This window comes from Somniosus microcephalus, chromosome 8, assembly GCF_052327205.1.
Source record: "Somniosus microcephalus isolate GS21.2 chromosome 8, FLI_Smic_1.0, whole genome shotgun sequence".
NCBI lineage: Eukaryota > Metazoa > Chordata > Chondrichthyes > Squaliformes > Somniosidae > Somniosus > Somniosus microcephalus.
The window spans coordinates 75,036,075-75,054,435 of record NC_140994.1 but is presented as its reverse complement, the minus strand read 5'-3'; the positions used below and the strand labels follow the sequence as shown (position 1 = coordinate 75,054,435).

Below are 18,361 nucleotides of genomic sequence, written 5' to 3'. Positions count from 1 at the left end.
AATAAAAGTAAAAGCTGAGGTAAAGATGGCCGAATTAACGGCAGTTTGAAAGATTAGGCCCCGCCCACACACGCCATGAAACGCCCCCCGTGACGCAGCGCGCTCCCCCTGTAGGATTGGTCAACTTTCACGTCACTCAATGCTAATGAGCGGATTTCCCCCGTATGATTGGCCAACCGCTAATGAGCAGAATTTTGAAAGTTTTTTGTCTACTGTCCGAACAATTTTTGTCTGGCCAAAAAGTAAATATGCCTAAGCCACCCTCCTAATCATAACCTTTCTTTTGATATAACATATGTGTAGGTACGCTCTATAACTTTTGAGTGATGCACAGACAGACAGACAGACAGACACCACTATCCTTTTATAGAGATTTTAGAGATGAGATATAGTGTGGAGATGCCGGAGTTGGACTGGGGTGGACAAATGTAAGAAGTCACACAACACCAGGTTATAGTCCAACAGCTTTATTTGAAATCACAAGCTTTCGGAGCGCTGCTCCTTCGTCAGGTGAAGTGGAGAAATGCATAAAGACACAGCTTATATAGTCAGAGAATAATGTCAGATGTTTACAGGTAACCTTTCCAACTGCCATTTATCACACCTCGGCAGAGAGATAATCACAGCAATCAAAGGTGTGAATGGTGTCCAAACAGATCAGTCAGGAAAACATTACATCAAAGAACAATGAGGTGGGGTCACAAGGGGTCAAATATTGCAGATGCTGGGGTCTGTATGAAAAACAGAAAAACAGACAAAAAACATTTTTTTTTCTGGAAATCACAGCAGGTCCGGCCGCATCTGTGTAGAGAGAACAAGCCAATGTCGACTCGAGTCTGGATGACCCTGCGTCAGGTGGGGTTACATGTAGCGTGACATGAACCCAAGATCACATATAGATGTGCTTCTTCACTCAATGCACTACATTTCCCATAGTGCATTGCAAATCACCACTATGGTGTCCCATGTGGGACATTCTAATACACATTCAAAATACACAACATATTTCCTCCCCCTTAAAATAGAATGTCCACAAAACAGAATAACTGAAAATGACTATAACTTTGGAAGAGAGGGTAGACTGCCTCTACATTCCGCTAACCCTGGGGATTATTCTGCCCCATGTACACAGGTTAACGCTAACTGTAACTAAGGCGCTCTGGAGGCTGCCTTTCTTTTTGGGGGTAATGCCTAGTCTCAGGAGCAGGCTCTGGCTGGCTCTCCCGTGACCCTGCAGGCATGGCTTCCTCCCTCAATGGTACAAGAGTGGATGGTGCCACCATCTCAGAGTTGGATGACCAGTCCCTGCTGGAGCACCCAGCAGGTCCTTGATCCTCTGTTTCTTGGGTTACCTGTGGCGACTGTCTTGGCAGTAACTGGTCTACATGCCATCTCCATGTTCGGTTGTCTCCGGTGCGGACTCGGTATGAAACGGGCCCGTCTTTTGAATGACCGTAGCCGGGACCCACCGCTCCAGGGTGGTGTAGATACGCGCGAGGACTTTGCCCCCCACCAAAAAGTGTCGTTCTTTGCACCTCTGAGCTCATCTGCTGATTTGATCCTGCTGATTGGCGTGCACCACTGCTTCTGTGGACGTTGGCCTCAGCAGGTCAAGGCGTGTCCGTAGCTGCCTTCCCATGAGTAGGTAAGCAGGAGATGCTCCAGTCGTAGCATGAGGCGTGTTTCGTTATTTCAGCAAGAAAGCATTCAGGCGCTGCTTTGGAGGAGCATCACTTCTAGCCGCTTTCAACGCGCGTTTCAGCGTTCTGACAAATCTCTCCGCCAATCCATTCATGGATGGATGATAAGGCGCGGAGAACATGTGCTGGATTCCATTGCTCTTGAGGAACTCCTCCATCTCCTGGGATGTGAACTGTGTTCCATTGTCGGTTACGATCTGCTCCGGCAGACCAAATCGCCCGAACATCTCTCTCAGAGTCTCGATGGTTTTCTCCGTAGTGGTAGTAGACATTACTGCAACCTCCGGCCATTTGGAAACTGAGTCCACCGCGACCAGGAACATCGCTCCTTCCACTGGTCCCGCGAAGTCCAGATGGATCCGTTGCCACGTTGTCGCCGGCCATTTCCATGGATGCAGTGGTGCTGTTCTTGGCGTATCCCTGGTTGTCTCGCATGATTTTGCTTCAACTTCAATTTCATGATCCAGACCGGGCCACCAGAAGTAGCTTCGTGCCAGCTCCTTCATCCGGACAATACCACAATGTCCTGAGTGCAGCTCGTTGAGGACATGTTTCCGCAGCTTTGGTGGTATGATCACTCGCATGCCCCAAAGGAGGCATCCTGACGTGACAGACAATTCCTTCCCTCTTGACAGGTAAGGTAGGAGCTCAGGTGGTGCGTCTGACACCCGTGATCCGTCTCCTCGCATCACCCGATCCAGCACCTTGGATAGCGTAGGGTCCACTCTGGTCTCTTTCTTGACCTGCCGGGCCGTGACAGGGGCATTGCTCACCATGTCAAAGTAGAAAATCTTCTGCTCACAGCCTTCAGAGGGCACAGGCAGCAGAAGTCTTGACAATCCATCCGCATTGCCATGTGCTGCTGACCTCTGGTATTTGATGATGTAATTGTTAGCGCTTAACATCAGCGTCCAGTGCTGCATCCTGCATGCTGCCAGGGAGGGTATTCCTGTGTGTGGACCAAAGATCGATGTCAGAGGATGATGATCCGTCAGCAAGGTGAATTTCCTTCTGAACAAGTAGTGATGGAACTTTTTGATTCCAAAGATGATGCCCAAAGCCTCTTTTTCGATCTGCGGGTATTTCACCTCCGCCTTGCTCAGGGATCTTGACGCGAATGCAATCGGCTTCTCTTCGCCTGAGGGAAAGATGTGGGACACGACCGCGCCGACGCCATAAGGCGACGCATCACAGGCCAGCTGAATCTGCAACGACTGGTCAAAGTGCGTCAACACTCTGGGATCAGTCAAAGCTGCTTTGGCTTTCTTGAATGCAGCTTCGCACTCCTTCGTCCACGCCCAGGCCTTGCCCTGACACAGCAACTCATGTAATGGCTTCAACAGTGATGCCATCTGTGGAATAAACTTTCTGTAATAGTTCAGGAGACCTAAGAATGACCGCAGCTGGCCGACATTTGTAGGTGCAGGAGCGTCGGCAATGGCTTTCACTTTCGACGGTGCTGTGTGTAGGCCGTCCGCATCGATGACATGGCCTAGGTACTCCACTGATGGCTTGAAAAATTTGCATTTGTCCTTGCGAACGCGTAAGCCATATTCTCCAAGTCTTCCCAGTGTCTTCGTCAGGTTCTGCAGATGCTCATTGTCGTCCTTTCCTGTGACAAGGATATCGTCGAGATAACATTGTACCCCTGGAATGCCGCTTAAGATCTGGTCCATAGCCCGCTGAAACAATGCTGGTGCTGACGTTATACCAAAGGGTAGGCGGCAGTACCTGTAGAGGCCCTTGTGGGTGGTGATGGTGAGGTACTTCTGTGAGTCCTCTTCTACATGCATCTGCAAGTAGGCTTGGCATAGATCAATCTTGCAAAACTTCTGACCGCCTGCTAGACCCGCGAAAAGATCTTCAATGATGGGGAGGGGGTACTGTTCAGCTGAGAGCACAGGATTCACTGTTACTTTGAAATCTCCACATAAGCGAACCACGCCGTCACTCTTCATCATTGGTACCACGGGCGTGGCCCACTCACTGTGCGAAATCGGCACCAGGACCCCTATCTTGACCAGACGCTCCAGGTCAGCCTCCACCTTTGGTCTGAGGGCGTAGGGAACGTTCCTGGCCTTCAGGAATCGTGGCTGGCTGTCAGGCTTCACCTTGAGTTTGACCGTAATCCCCTTCATACTCCCCAATTCTCCGTCAAAGACAGCCGCATGCTTTGTCAACACTGCCGCTAGCCCCGCCTCTTCGACTGACACCGCATTCACTTTTTTCCAATCCAGATGAATTTTCTCCAACCATGGCCTGCCCATCAGGGATGGATAGTCACTCTTGACCACATAAACTGGCAGCATCACGGTTTGTCCATTAAGCTCCACCTTGACCTCCGTCTTACCCAGCATTGGGACTGTTTCCCCAGTGTAGGTCTTTAAGATGAGCTTGGCCGGCATCAGTGATAGGTGGTTCAGTTTTTCTTTGAATAGCTTCTCTGAAATCAAGGAGACAGCGGCCCCCGTATCCAGCTCCATTTTGACCGGTATTCCCTCTAGTAGTGGAATGACTCCATAGCCTGATGAGCCTCCATTCACCGTTAACACATGGAGATTCAGCTCCCCATCAGAGTCTGTGTCACTGTCTTCCTGTTCTTGTTTCACCATGTGTAGGTTTTTCTTTTTAGAACGCCAGTTGGATGTGTTTCCTTGTTTGTTTTTGTGTGTCTCTGTGTAGGATTGTTTGCTTTGCCCTTTACACACACGTTCAATGTGTCCTTTCTTTTCACATTTCCGACAGGTCAAGTCTTTACACCAGCAGTCAGATGGCTGATGACCTGACCTTCCACATCTGTAACACTCTCTGGCGCCCCTTGCATGCTTATCCGGTGTAGCTGCTACCCTGTGCACTCTTGTTGCAGCCCCCAACAGCTGTGCATCTTTAGCTGCTAACTTCATAGACACAGCGAGCTCCACTGCTGATTTAAGCGTCAGTTTGTCAGTCGTGAGCAAGTGCTTCTGTGTTGCTTCACATCTTAATCCACACACAAACCTATCACGGACAGTGTCATTTAGAGTTTCACCAAACTCACAATGCTCAGTTAGCTTCTTTAGCACTGCAACATATTCGGCTATGGACTCACCCTCCCCTTGGTTTCGTTTGTGAAACCTGAACCACTCGGCAATCAGCAGCGGCTTGGGTGCGAAATGTGTTTCCAAAACTTCCACAATCTGATCATATGTCTCAGCGCCGGGCTTATCCGGGTGCATCAAACTCCGTAACAAGCCAAATGTTTTTGCACCGATCACACTGAGGAACGTCGTCACTTTCACGTCATCTTTAATGCCATTTGCAGTCACGAAATATCCGAAACGCTCTGTATAAGCACTCCATTGCTCCGCCATTTCTTCAAATGGTCCAAACGCTCCGGTTAGCATAGCCATTTTGTTTTCCTTTTTTTTTCGTTACAGTCCTTTTTCTCCACTTTTTTTTAATTTTTACAGTCCTTTTCCTCCACTTCGTTTCACTGTATCGTTACTCTCCCCCTTCTTATTTGTGTAACACACGAACTGCCACCTTTACGAGGCGATTGCATCAGCACTAAACTGCGGGCGCGCCATTAAGAAAAGACAGGAACTTCTTACTTTAAACATCGCCGATTCCAGTGCAAAGTGATGCGCAAGTCCGTCATCCTCGTCGCCAGTTTTGTTGTGTCTCAAGGGGTTTTATACCCTTATCTATATAACAATTAAGAAAGACTCCGGGGTGGAGAGTTTAGTTAACGGCCATTTTATTTACAATGTGCTTCTTCACTCAATGCTCTACATTTCCCATAGTGCATTGCAAATCACCACTACGGTATCCCATGTGGGACAATTCTAATACACATTCAAAATACACAACATTTGGGGAAAGGGGAAGTGCAACGAGATCTGGGTGTCCTTGTGCACCAGTCGCTGAAGGTAAGCATGCAGGTGCAGCAGGCGGTTAAGAAGGCAAATGGTATGTTGGCCTTCATAGCGAGTGGATTTGAGTACAGGAGCAAGGATGTCTTGCTGCAGTTGTACAGTGCCTTGGTGAGACCACACCTTGAGTATTGTGTGCAGTTTTGGTCACCTTATCTGAGGAAGGATGTTCTTGCCATGGAGAGCGTGCAGCAAAGATTCACCAGGCTGATACCTGGGATGGCAGGAATGACGTATGAGGAGAGATTCGGTCAATTAGGCTTATATTCGCTAGAGTTTAGAAGAATGAGAGGGGATCTCATTGAAACTTATAAAATTCTAACAGGACTAAACAGACTAGATGCAGGAAGGATGTTCCCGATTGTGGGGGAGTCCAGAACCAGGGGTCACAGTCTAAGGGTAAGGGGTAAGCCATATAGGACTGAGATGAGGAAGAATTTCTTCACCCAGAGAGTGGTGAACCTGTGGAATTCTCTACCACACAAGGCAGTTGAGGCCAATTCATTAAATATATTCAAGAAGGAGTTGGATATATTTCTTAAGGCTAAAGGGATCAAGGGATATAGGGAGAAAGCAGGGACAGGGTACTGAATTTGGATGATCAGCCATGATCTCATTAAATGGCGGAACAGGCTCGAGGGGCCGAATGGCCTACTCCTGCTTCTATCTTCTATGTTTCTATGACTTTTGTAGGCCTCCTCCAGGCCCCAATATTTCAGGGTTTTTTCTGCAATACTGTTGGGCTAAACCTCACTGACCTAGACAGTGAAAAGAGATCCTTGTTGTGCCATTGACGGCCAGTTGTAATTTTTACCACTTCAGTAGGCAACTAGCTGTTGGAAAAGGTGCAAAGAGCATTATACAGGTGTGTCGTGTTTGGTCAAATTTTTTACAAATTCAAACACAGCAAAATTGCACCCACAATTTTGATTTGGATTTATTAAAATATGTAATGTCAGGGAAATTAACTGATTATTCATTTAATAGAAACTATGTATATAGATTTATGAGGGCTGCTCTTCAGCTCTGTCAGCATGTATGTGTATAATAAAGGGACACTTGAGAGCCTCGATTTTAAACCCCTTGCCCAGTGAGAACAGTGCGTGGGAAGGTTTAAGATTAGGCCGAGTCAACCTACCAGCCTGAGTTCGTTCCGTTCATGCCCGGCGCCATTTCACCTTCGCTGTCTTTCAAGTCTGCCTAGGCTCCCACTACAGGCAGACTTGAAAGGCAGGATGATGTCATTGGTGCCACAACGTGATTTTAATGTGGAGTTGGAGATCCACCGGGTGTGAAACCTGACAGCCAAACCACGGCGGGAGGTGCCGACTGGCCAGAAATATCCACGATGAGTTTTCCAAAATTACTTTTGTAAAAATTCCTTGTGGCTCAGAGTGAGCAGGCGTGCTACCCCCACCAACCCCAACCAGGCTCCTCAAGGGATCCTTGGGCCTCTCCAGCCCTGGCCTTGTCTCTCCCTTTGTGCATTACCATCAACTACCAAAGCCCTTGCCCAGCGCTGAGGTTATGCCGAGGACCCTTCCTTTGAGTCTCCAGTGTCCTAAGGCCCCCGAGCCAATTTCCCGCTCCTGTCCACCAGCCCTGTCGTCAGTCCTGCCAGTTTCGGGCGGGAGACAGTGCTGGAATATTTAAATGGGGCCTGGGCCTCACACTGCAATCCCTTTGAGGCTTTAGTTTCTAAACACTGAATTTCCAGGTGCCAAATCTCCAATTGTGAGACATGAGTATGAATGTAAAGTACTTTCAGGCAAATAGCTATACTACGTAACTCACTTCTATTTTATTAAAATTGTGTTCTTAGAATTTTGGAACGTTATGTCCAAGATCAGATTCCAGGTGCAAAAGTAGTAGTGGAATCCATCGGGCCTCGCAGACATGGAGATGGCTTTCAGGAAGAGGACTACTCTAAGTCAGATCTGATGGTTTATGCCATTGACCCTTTGACAAACAGAGCCATATCAAGGAATGAGCTCTTCAAGTAAGTATAGAGAATTAATAATTGTTTCAAAATTTGCTAAATACCCAGTAAGCAACCTATTTCTCAGTATCTGTATTTATCTAGAATTAACATGTGCTACAGATATTTATCTTATGCTGAAAGTTAGCAGAGTTAATTAAAGGATTTTTATTGTAGGGGAAAAATCCATATTGAACAGAAAAAAATAGAGCTCACTGCTGGTGATTGTTAACGTATGACTGTCTGACACATTTGTGTGATGTTCCTCTTGTCAATTATTTTAATGGGGTGTTATCCTGTTTACTGAGTTAATAACTTTGCTAAAATAGCAACAGCTGAATGTCATTCAAATGTGTTGTGTTCATATGCTAATATTACAGATTCCCTTATTCTTAAAGCAGTGCACGTTTGACCAATTTGCTATGCCTATATATATTTAAATCTCCCCTACAGTGTCAGAAGTGGAAGATTTTTAACCTGTGATATTTTCCATTAATTAATCTGTACAAAAAGCACTAACTTCTCATGTCAGCAACGAATGTCTCATTTTTCAACAAAATTCATAAGTAATGGTCTCTGTTCTATCAGACAAGACTCTCCTTTCAAAAATGGACCTCTGAGAGCTGCCTGACTGCATGCTCATTTGTAAACACTTCAACATACTAGGCACCCTTCACTGGATGTTTACAAAATGTAATCATTACCTTTTCCTCAGTCTCTTTTAAATGCGACATGGAAAGAAATATTTTAAATGTACTGCAAATTTCCACTTCTTATAAAAGCAGTGTGTCACATAAAGATGTTCTGGGATGCTGTTCATTTGTCTACATTCACAGTAATGTTGGTGGTCTTTCCTATGTGCGCATTAATGAGAACTGTGACGGATGCTCTCTGCTATTGTTTAGCAACAGTGATGACAGAGATGGTCATTAAAACTGGTGGAGAGCAGCAACTAAGTTCAGAGCAGCAGTTTTTACCATTTCTGCACTGCTCCCTGCCGCTTGAGATGCCCACAAATGAGCGCTAGTGTAGCCAAGCCCTGATTGGCCAGAATGTAACCTGTAAGACTAACAAATCCTCATGGAACGATTCACCTGGTGGAAAAATAACGTAATTCGCATTTGTGATTGTTTCTGTTGAAACTAACATAAAATAGTGAGATTAACACCTTGGTTTCTAAAGCTGGAGAACAACCCTCTCCCACCAATAGAGTGCTGCACGGTCGGAGGTGCTGTCTTTTGGAAGAAATGTTAAACTGAGGCCTTATCTGCCCTCTCAGGTGAAGGTAAAAGATCTCATGGCACTATGCAAAGAACAGCAGGGAATTCTCCTGGTGTCCTGGCCATTATTTAGCTCTCAACCAATAAACAGATTATCTCATCATTAATCTCAGGGTGCTTTGTGGGAACTTGCTGTGTGCAAATTGGCTGCCATGTTTTCCTACATTATAATGGTGACAAGACTTCAGCAGTTATTCATTGGCTTTGGGACGCCTTAAGTTCACGAAAGACGCTATATAAATACAAATTCTTTCTTCCTTTACAAAGAACTGACAATTGATGGCCGCACTGTAGGAATATTTTTCCAAGAATTATACTCACATATCTTTGGGAGAGAGCTTTACTCTGCATCTAACAATGATAACCATGACCTAGGACTGCTTAACATTGTCATTTAGTACCTCAAATAGAGGAGTAGAGGAGGGAGTGGGTGGGGGTGGGGGGGTAACACAATATTAAAATGACTCCATCCGCTACCTCTATTCCTTTGAACTACCTGCTCAACTCTTGTATCCTCACCTCCCCTCTTGCTCCCATCTGCTTCTCCTCTCCTCCCCTCCACCACTTATTCTTTTTTCCCTTCTCCCCTCCCATCCTCTTCTCCAACTCCCCCTCTTCTCCTTCCTCCTCTTCCTTCTCTCCCATTCTCCACCTGCTATACTCCTTGTTCCCCCTCCTGTTCCATCTGCTGCCCCCCCTCCTTCCTTCTTTCGCTCTCAATGCCCTTGCTGTATGTGCAGTCTGAATCTGAAGTTGGGACCTGACTTGACACCAGAACCATGTGCAGTACAACTTCCTACAGGATGGAATTTCACTCCGCGTTCACTACAGAATCAGTTTAGGCCTTAACACCCGATTTAGAATCATGGAATCATACAACACAGAAGGAAGCCATTTGGCCCATCGTGCCTGTGCCAGCTCTTTGGTAGAGCTATCTAATTAGTCCCACTCCCCTGCTCTTTCCCCATAGCACTGCAAATGTTTTCCCTTCTAGTATTTATCCAATTCCCTTTTGAATGTTACTGTTGAATCTGCTTCCCCCACCCTTTCAGGCAGTGTATTCCAGATCACAACAACTCACTATGTATAAAAATATTTCTTCATGTCACCTCTGTTTCCTTTGCCAATCAGCTTAAATTGTTACTGACCCTTCTGCCACTGGAAACAGTTGCTTCTTATTTACTCTATCAAAACCGTTGATTTTTAAAACCTCTATCAAATCTCCTCTTAACCTTTTCTGCTCCAAGGAGAACAACCCCAGGTTCTGCAGTCTCTCCAAACTCCAAATAACTGAAGCCCCTCATCCATGATACCATTCTAATAAATCTCTTCTGCACCCTCTCTAAGGCCTTGACATCCTTCCTAAAGTGTGGTGCCCAGAATTGAACACAATACTCCAGCTGAGGCCTAACCGGTGTTTTATAAAGGTTTAGCATAACTTCCTTGCTTTTGTACTCTATGCCTCTATTAATAAAGCCAAGGATCCCATATGCATTTTTTAACAGCCTTCTCAACTTGTCCTGTCAGCTTCAAAGATGTGTGTTCGTACACCCCCAGGTCTCTCTGTTCCTGCATCTCCTTTAAAATTGTACCATTTAGTTCATATTGCCTCTCCTCATTCTTCCTACCAAAATGTATCACTTCACACTCTGCATTAAATTTCATCTGCCAGGTGTCTACCCATTTTGTAGTGTCAATGCCCCATAGATTTCATATTGCAATAATAAGTAAATAGCAGGACCATATAAAGTAATTTTTTAAGCCAAGTTAACATCAATATTAATTGCAGTTTTAAAATATACACCTTAGTCTTTAATCATACATTCATGCTTGTGATTGATAAAGATTCCTAGATGGCAAACTTCTAGATATAAACAAAGACTTTCAGCCTTACTTGGGACAAGGAGGTCGTATTCTGGAAATTCGCACGCCAGATGTTGTGGCAAATGTACAGAAACAGGCACAAGCTGTGGGTTACACGGAAGGTGCTCTGCTGGCTCTGGCTATCATTATCATCCTCTGCTGTTTACCTGCTATTCTGATCGTTATGGTCACCTACAGACAGTGAGTACACAACTGATGCACTTTTATGTATTAACTAACACCTGTGATTTAATTCATTATTCCTTGAATTGAAGTATTTTTTCCATCATGTCACCTTTAATCAGTGTTATTTGGGCCAGTGATAGAGTGCATTTGTCTTGCTGTGTGCTGTTGAACAGAATGCAATTCCCCACAAATTGGTTCTCAGTTTCTCCATGGCCATCTGGGATGGCAAATAAATAAGAGTGACTTGTCCATGGTGAGGGGAATTTAAGAGGCAGCTCCTTGCAGCTATCACAGCATTGACATTGATGGAGCCATGGTCTCTGACAAAGGAGACCTAAACATAACTTACAAAATGGAGTAATGGAGGGTGTACAAATACCTTTTAAAAAAATTCATTCTAGGGATGTTAGCGTTGCTGGCAAGGCCGGCATTTATTGCCCACCCCTAGTTGCCCTTGAGAAGGTGATGGTGGGCCTTCTTCTTGAACCACTGCCAACTGTGTGGCGAAGGTGTTGTTAGGGAGGGAGTTCCAGGATTATGACCCCGCAACAATGAAGGAACGGCAATATATGTCCAAGTCAGGGTGGTGTATGACTTGGAGGGGACCAGCTGCCCTTGCCCTTCCATATGGTGGAGGTTGTGGGTTTGCAAGGTGCTGTTAGTTTAGTACAGAACATTTAAACACTTTAAAATTTTTTTTTTTTGCAAAGTTTTCTGGATTGGTATAAATCCCTCCATTCTCAGTCCTAGGTGATCTTATCGAGTCATATACCTCTTGCAGCTAAAGAGGGTGAGGCAGATGCTGTTCCTCAGTAGGCCTTAGGAGGTGTGCAACAATGATGCTGCCTGCTGGCTTTCACTTGGCAGCTCCCTAGAGCAGTATGACTGAGAACAGGAACTCAGCCAGAAGACGTCAAATCTGCATGCCTCCACTCTTAGAACCGCATGCTAGCGTTCCAACACACTGCCTCACCTGATTACATTTTAACCTTCATTCTGAGTTTTTCATATTTATATATAACTTTTACTTCTTTAAAATTTTCAGGCTTATCATAAATTCTGTCACTCACCGCAGAACAAAACAAATTATCCCAGACTTTCTTGCCAGCACCAGAAAATCACATTTCTGATTTTGTTCCAATCTCATTTTATTTATAAAACAATGTGCAGATACCAGCATAGTATTTATTTTACTTTTTTTTGTGCGTCTGTGTTGTGATGTTTGGCAATTGAATTTGCATGTCATTGAGCAATCTTTGTTGACTCTCTGACTTGTAAAGAATTTGTAGATCAGAGTTTGGTTTGTTTTCAAACATCCTGATATTGTGTTAAAGGATCAAACTAAATAGTTGTGATTTTCATGTTCCAGATGGATTTTGGCTCAGCATCACTAATTGAAGTGATTAAAATGGTACCTTTAAATGTGAGGGCTGAAATTCTTGGTCTCCTCTGTCAGCCCAGATCCTCACTATTGGTGAGCGCAGATTATACAACTAGGGCTACAGTGTTACAGCACTATCTCCAACCCACATGCGTGCCTATGGCAGAAGCTCATAATTTTGGCCCTACAGTGTTGTCATTGATAATACATGCACAGCAAAGAAATTAATTTTGAGCCTAAAGCACCAAAAAAATTTGTTTAACAATGTTTTTTTCTTGCTTCTTCTCATTATTGCATTAAATCAGATTTAAGGAGTAAGTATACAGCTTTTATTTTTATATGGTTTACTCATTATTATATTTGTCAATGCATGTTCTGATTCTATGTTAACCTTAAATACTTGTGACGGAGATAATGATCAACTTAATAAGCAATCTAGTTACTCCGTGATGGTGCATTGCAGCCAAACAACGCATGATTACACACCTGATTATATTTTAACCTAATGTTTCATAAACCAAACGATTTTAGAATCCACATAAAATTTCATGTACAGTTAAACAACCTAAATTGGTAGGTAATAAATTACATTGTAAATTAAGGAAAGTAACAAACATTTATTTTTAGCCATTTCATTTCCGGTTTGTTGATGTAGTTGGTTTATAGCCAATAGAATATGATTAACCACCAGCTTTACTACATTGACATCATGCACAATAAGTTACCTACTACAAAATGACCCAAGAAAGAACCAACTTATTGTACTCTTTAATCACCAAAAACGCACCAGTTACAAAGCAGCATTGGCTGTTATCTATTTAAAACTACGCATAAACGGCAGAAAGCTATACACAGAATAACTATACAAAGAATGTATGTTGTGATTAGAATCAAAGGTTATGGTGATTTGGGACACTGGGATATTTTAACTGGCGTTAGCAGTTAGACTGGCGGTTTTACACCCTGTTCGATTTTCTTTTCCATTCAAGTCAACAGGGCGGCTTTTAAATCTTGGCGGAACAGATGCCAATCCCACGTGGGAGTCTTCGTCGGAGGCCCGGCAAATTTTAACTGCTGGGACTCAGTTGAATGCTGTTGGCAATATACTCGCCCATTTTGGGCAGAAGGCAGCAGCTGGCTGGGGTGGGGTTGGGGTTGATGGGGGTGGTTGGAGGTTATTGAGGGGGAGGGGTAGGGAGAATCAAAGATCGGGCGGCCCATCGGCAGCAAGGTAAGTCCATAGGGAATGGAGGATATTGCGATGGCTTCACATCTGGGGCATGGAGTGGGAAACTGGGATAACAGAGACCCGGACTTTCCGTACCGGGCCCAGAGGAGCAATACTGTTCTCCTGGTCCCACTAAGGAACTTACCTCAGAGAGCCTCACTGGCTTTCTGACAGCTTTCCTTGACACATCTATTTTGAGGGTGCAACTAGCAGGGTAAATAAGGGGGAACCAGTAGATGTAGTATATTTGGATTTTCAAAAGGCATTCGATCAGGTGTTACACAAGATTAGGGCTCATGAGATTGGGGGTAATGTACTAGCATGGATTGAGGATTGGTTAACGGACAGGAAACAGAGTAAGAATAAACAGGTCATTTTCGAGTTGGCAGGTTGTAACTAGTGGGGTGCCATAGGATCAGTGCATGGGCCTCAGCTATTTACAATCTATATCAATGACTTAGACGAGGGGACTGAGTGTAATGTATCCAAGTTTGCTGATGATACAAAGCTAGATGGGAAAGTAAGCTTTGAGGAGGACGCAAGGGGATATAGACAGGTTAAGTGATTGGGTAATAAGGTGGCAGATGGTGTATAAGTAGGGAAATGTGAAATTATCCACTTTGGCAGGAAGAATAGAAAAGCAGAATATTTTTTAAAAGGTGAGAGACCAGTAAATGTTGGTATGCAGAGGGATTTGGGTGTCCTTGTACATGAATCACAGAAGGTTAACATGCAAATACAGAAAGCAGTTAGGAAGGCAAATGGTATGGTAGCCTTTATTGCTAGGGGGTTGCAGTATAAGAGTAAGGAAGTCTTGCTGCAATTGTCTAGGGCTTTAGTGCGACCACACCTGGAATACTGTGTACAATATTGGTCTGCTTACCTACAGGAGGATATACTTGCCTTACAGTGGGTGCAACAAAGGTTCCCTTGATTGATTCCTGGGATGAGAGGGTTGTCCTATGAGGAAAGATTGAGTAAAATGGCCTATATTCTCTACAGTTTAAAAGAATGAGAAGTGATCTAATTGAAATATGTAAAATTCTTCGAGGGCTTGACAGAATAGATGTTGAGAGGCTGTTTCCCCTGGCTGGAGAGTCTAGAACTAGGGGTCATAGTCTCAGGATAAGGGGTTGGCCCTTTAGACCTAAGATGAGGAGAAAGTTCTTCAGCCAGAGGGTTGTGAGTCTTTGGAATTCTCTACCCCAGAGGGCTGTAGATGCTTAGTCATTGAGTATATTCAAGACTGAGAGCGATAGATTTTTGGACACCAAGAGAATGAAGGGATATGGAGAGCGGGCAGGAAAGTGAAGTTGTGGTCGAAGATCAGCTATGATCTTATTGAATGGCAGAACAGGCTTGAGGGGCCGTATGGCCTGTTTCTGCTCCTGTTTCTTATGTTCTTTAGCTCAACAGAGGATTAAAATGCCTTTGGGGTCCCATGCATTTACTTGATTATATTGATCAAGGATTACTTAATTACAAACATTATGACAACTATTCTGTATCATGAAGTTTCATTTTTGGAACTCATCAGTTTGAATGTAATTTAACGATTACAATGCAGGAAATTAAAAATAATCTCTCTGACCAAAACAAATGGAAGTTAAAAGTCACCATGAGCTATCCCATATTCTTTATAATTACCTACACCTGGTATTCATCCGCTTGGTATAGCTTCGGAGTTAATGCAATGATCGGCGGAGTGAGTTATGGACACTACAAGTACTACAGAATAGAACCAGTGAAGTTTAATACTTTGAGGTGGTCCTAGCTAAATTGGCTTCAATTTGAGATGCCTTAAAAATAAAATAAAAGTCAAAGATGAAAAAAGGCCATATGGCCCATTGAAGCTCATCCTTTTGGTATCCAACTCTCCTACTTGAGTATCCAATCAAATTTTGAACATCCATAATGTTTTTGCCTCTACTAAACTGCTTGGTAGATTGATCCAAGCATTTGTCATTCTTCAGTACTGTAAAATGGTTTCCTAATATCAGTCCTAAATTAACTTTTCACTCTTTGAAATTAATGTTCCCGGTCCTTCTTTCCTCATTTACTTTGAAGTGCCGGCGCAGCGCTACCGGCTAACGCCGATGGTAAGGCCCAAGTCAATTTCAGAAACGGCTATAATTCCAGCGCAATGCCCTCCAGCGCCGCTAATTGGGTGCTAACCCCACTCAATTTCTAGGCCTAAGTGCCTTCTCTGCTCATCTACCTTCTTTCTAGACTGTAGAGCTTCAGCTTATCTAATCTGTCCTCGCTGCTCATTCCCTTCATACTTTGAAACAGTATTGCTGCTTTTTTCTCCACCCTTTCCAATGCCTGTACGTGTTTTGTGGTATGATGACCAGAACTGAGACACATACTCCAGTTACAGCATGTCTGGATCGTAGTGAAGCTTCAACATAACCTTTGTAACCTTGTACTCCATGGATTTACACTCTTCAGTCGAACATTTCTGTTCTTTTTTGTTGCCAAGAACAAAGCACATTCACTGTTCTCCTCCAGGCATATTGGGTAGTGATGTAAAATCAGAGTGACCCATGGGTAAAAGGTTTCAGGCTGCCTATCCTGAACGAACACATCGCACCAGCCCATTTAATGGGGTTCCACGTAACACATCAAGGAGATGTAACTTGGGTGAATGGGGGGCAGGAAATTGGCAGGCACGCTAAGCACATCAGTACTTTACTGGCATCCAACATTACGAAGGCTGGCAAAGGGCATTTAACAGTTAATGGCCCACCCCAGAGAGTGCACTAATTGACATATTTGTCGGCACCATTTTGCAAGGAAACGATGAAGCTGAACATTTTTTACTGCCCGGATGGCAGCCAGCCCCTTTAAGCTGCTGCTGCAGGATCCCTAGTTTTACAACAACAGTATCTTCCCCCTCCCCCTACTCCTTCTACAGCTGGCCCTCAGTAGAGGCGGGAATTCTGTCAGGTAGCTGCTGAAGAAATGAGCATATGGCTAAACTCAGGAAATTCTCCAAGAGAAGTGGTGGGGCAAATGGGCAGGCACAAAGTCAGCCTCACCACACTTGCATCATGGATTGGGCTGAAGGGACCAAACACTATTTACCCTGTATAGCATCCTGTGCTCTCTCCAGATCACTTTCTCATATTGCCATAGGTTGTATTCGTGTTGCTCTTGCAAATATACGAGTGCAAAACTGTGCAATGTTTCCATTCTCTGGTGGACGGGGTTTAATAAATTAATAGAAATTGTAGTTCTGATAACCTTTTGTTTAAGTATAAATACTAGGAGGGCGAAATTGGGTGCCTTTGCGCCTCCCATTGGCGTGCCCGGGGGGCGCAAATGGCTTTGTGACCGGGCACGACGCTGACATCGATGGCGGGAGTTTTGCGGCAGCACTACGGCGTTGCACCCTGATCTCCTTCACCCGGAGATCGTGACGTCATCGCCATGCACATTGACCCGGTAGCGTCCCGGACCCGAAATTGACTTCTGCCCCCTGCAGCAGCGGCGGTCGAAAACACTGACAGCTGCAGGAGGCGTGCATCGGGCGGCCGGCCGCATCGGGGGCGATGATTAAAGGCGAGGTGGCCGAGGTAAGTATAATAAACTTACCTTTCTTGTTCCAGTTTTTTTCACGGGTTCCAGAAAGTGACCTGGAGAGAGCACAGGATGCTATACAGGGTAAATGGTATTTGGTCCCTTCAGCCCAATCCATGCTTGAGTGCCGGGCGGATCGCGCGGGATCGCAGCTACCTTGGTGGTCCAGGTAGGTACTTTTTAAATTGCAGAGCCTGCAGCGATGGCCCTTCCCTTTAAGGGAGGGAAGGAGCCTTTGAACGCGGCAGCGCTGCACGGCCCAGTGTGCAGTGCTGCTGAAGTCTGCGCCCCATCTGCTGCTGATTGCGCTGCACTTCCTTCTTAGAGCGCAAACGGCAAATTTTTCAAAAGTTTGAAATCGTTAGCGCCTGGCGCTAACTTTTCAAACTTTTAAAAATTGGCACCCTAAATGGGGCGATAGTGAATTTCTCCCCCTGGGTGTAGTAGTTGCATAAGTTACAAGAATGCTTTCCCTGTCTCCGGGACCTACATTGGCTCCCCGTCCAGCAATGCCTCGATTTTAAAATTCTCATCCCTGTTTTAAAATCCCCCCGTGGCCTGGCCCCTCCCTATCTCTGCAACCTTCTCCAATCCTACAACCCTCCGAGATCTCTGCCCTCCTCCAGTTCTGGCCTTTTGCACATCCCCGATTTTCATCGCCCCACCATTGGCGGCTGCCTAGGCCCTACGCTCTGAAATTTCCTCCCTAAACCTCTCCGTCTCTCTCTTCTCCTTTAAGACGCTCCTTAAAATCTACCTCTTCTGTCCTAATATCTCCTTATGTTGCTCAGTATCAAATATTGTTTGATGACGCTCCTGTGAAGTGCCTTGGACATTTCACTACGTTACCTCAGCTTTACAATATACTGGAACAAGAGAATTTAGCCTGCTTCTCCCTTTGATAAATGCAGTAGGTTCATAGGCCTAGAAATTGAGTGGGGTTAACGCCCAATTAGCGGCGCTGGAGGGCATTGCGCTGGAATTATAGCCGTTTCTGAAATTGACTTGGGCCTTACCATCGGCGTTAGCCGGTAGCGCTGCGCCGGCACCGATGACGTCATCGGTGTGCGCAGCGTCCCGGTTGCCGTGGTAACCCGGCCCCCAAGCCAAAATTCAGTTGCGCCCGCCTCGCCCGTGGCAGGCGCAACCAACAATTGTGGAAAGGGTTCTTACACGCCTTTGCGCCGGCGCATAAAGGTGGAGCGGCGGCCGGCCGCGTTCCCGGCGGCCGCCTGCCCGCACCTCCCTTCCC

The 18,361-nt window shown here is 45.2% G+C and overlaps 1 protein-coding gene across 10 annotated transcripts in view; it reads left to right on the top strand.

The window, feature by feature from the left end:
• The window catches only part of pcdh15b (protocadherin-related 15b), a 1,235,959-nt gene that overhangs the window by 1,135,488 nt on the left and 82,110 nt on the right, over positions 1 to 18,361 (top strand). For all 10 annotated transcript variants that reach the window (XM_085994900.1, XM_085994899.1, XM_085994897.1 and 7 more), the window contains 2 exons: positions 7,434 to 7,610; positions 10,715 to 10,933. In XM_085994900.1, coding sequence (XP_085851026.1) covers positions 7,434 to 7,610; positions 10,715 to 10,933 — 396 coding nt within the window. The remainder of the gene's footprint in view (positions 1 to 7,433; positions 7,611 to 10,714; positions 10,934 to 18,361) is intronic.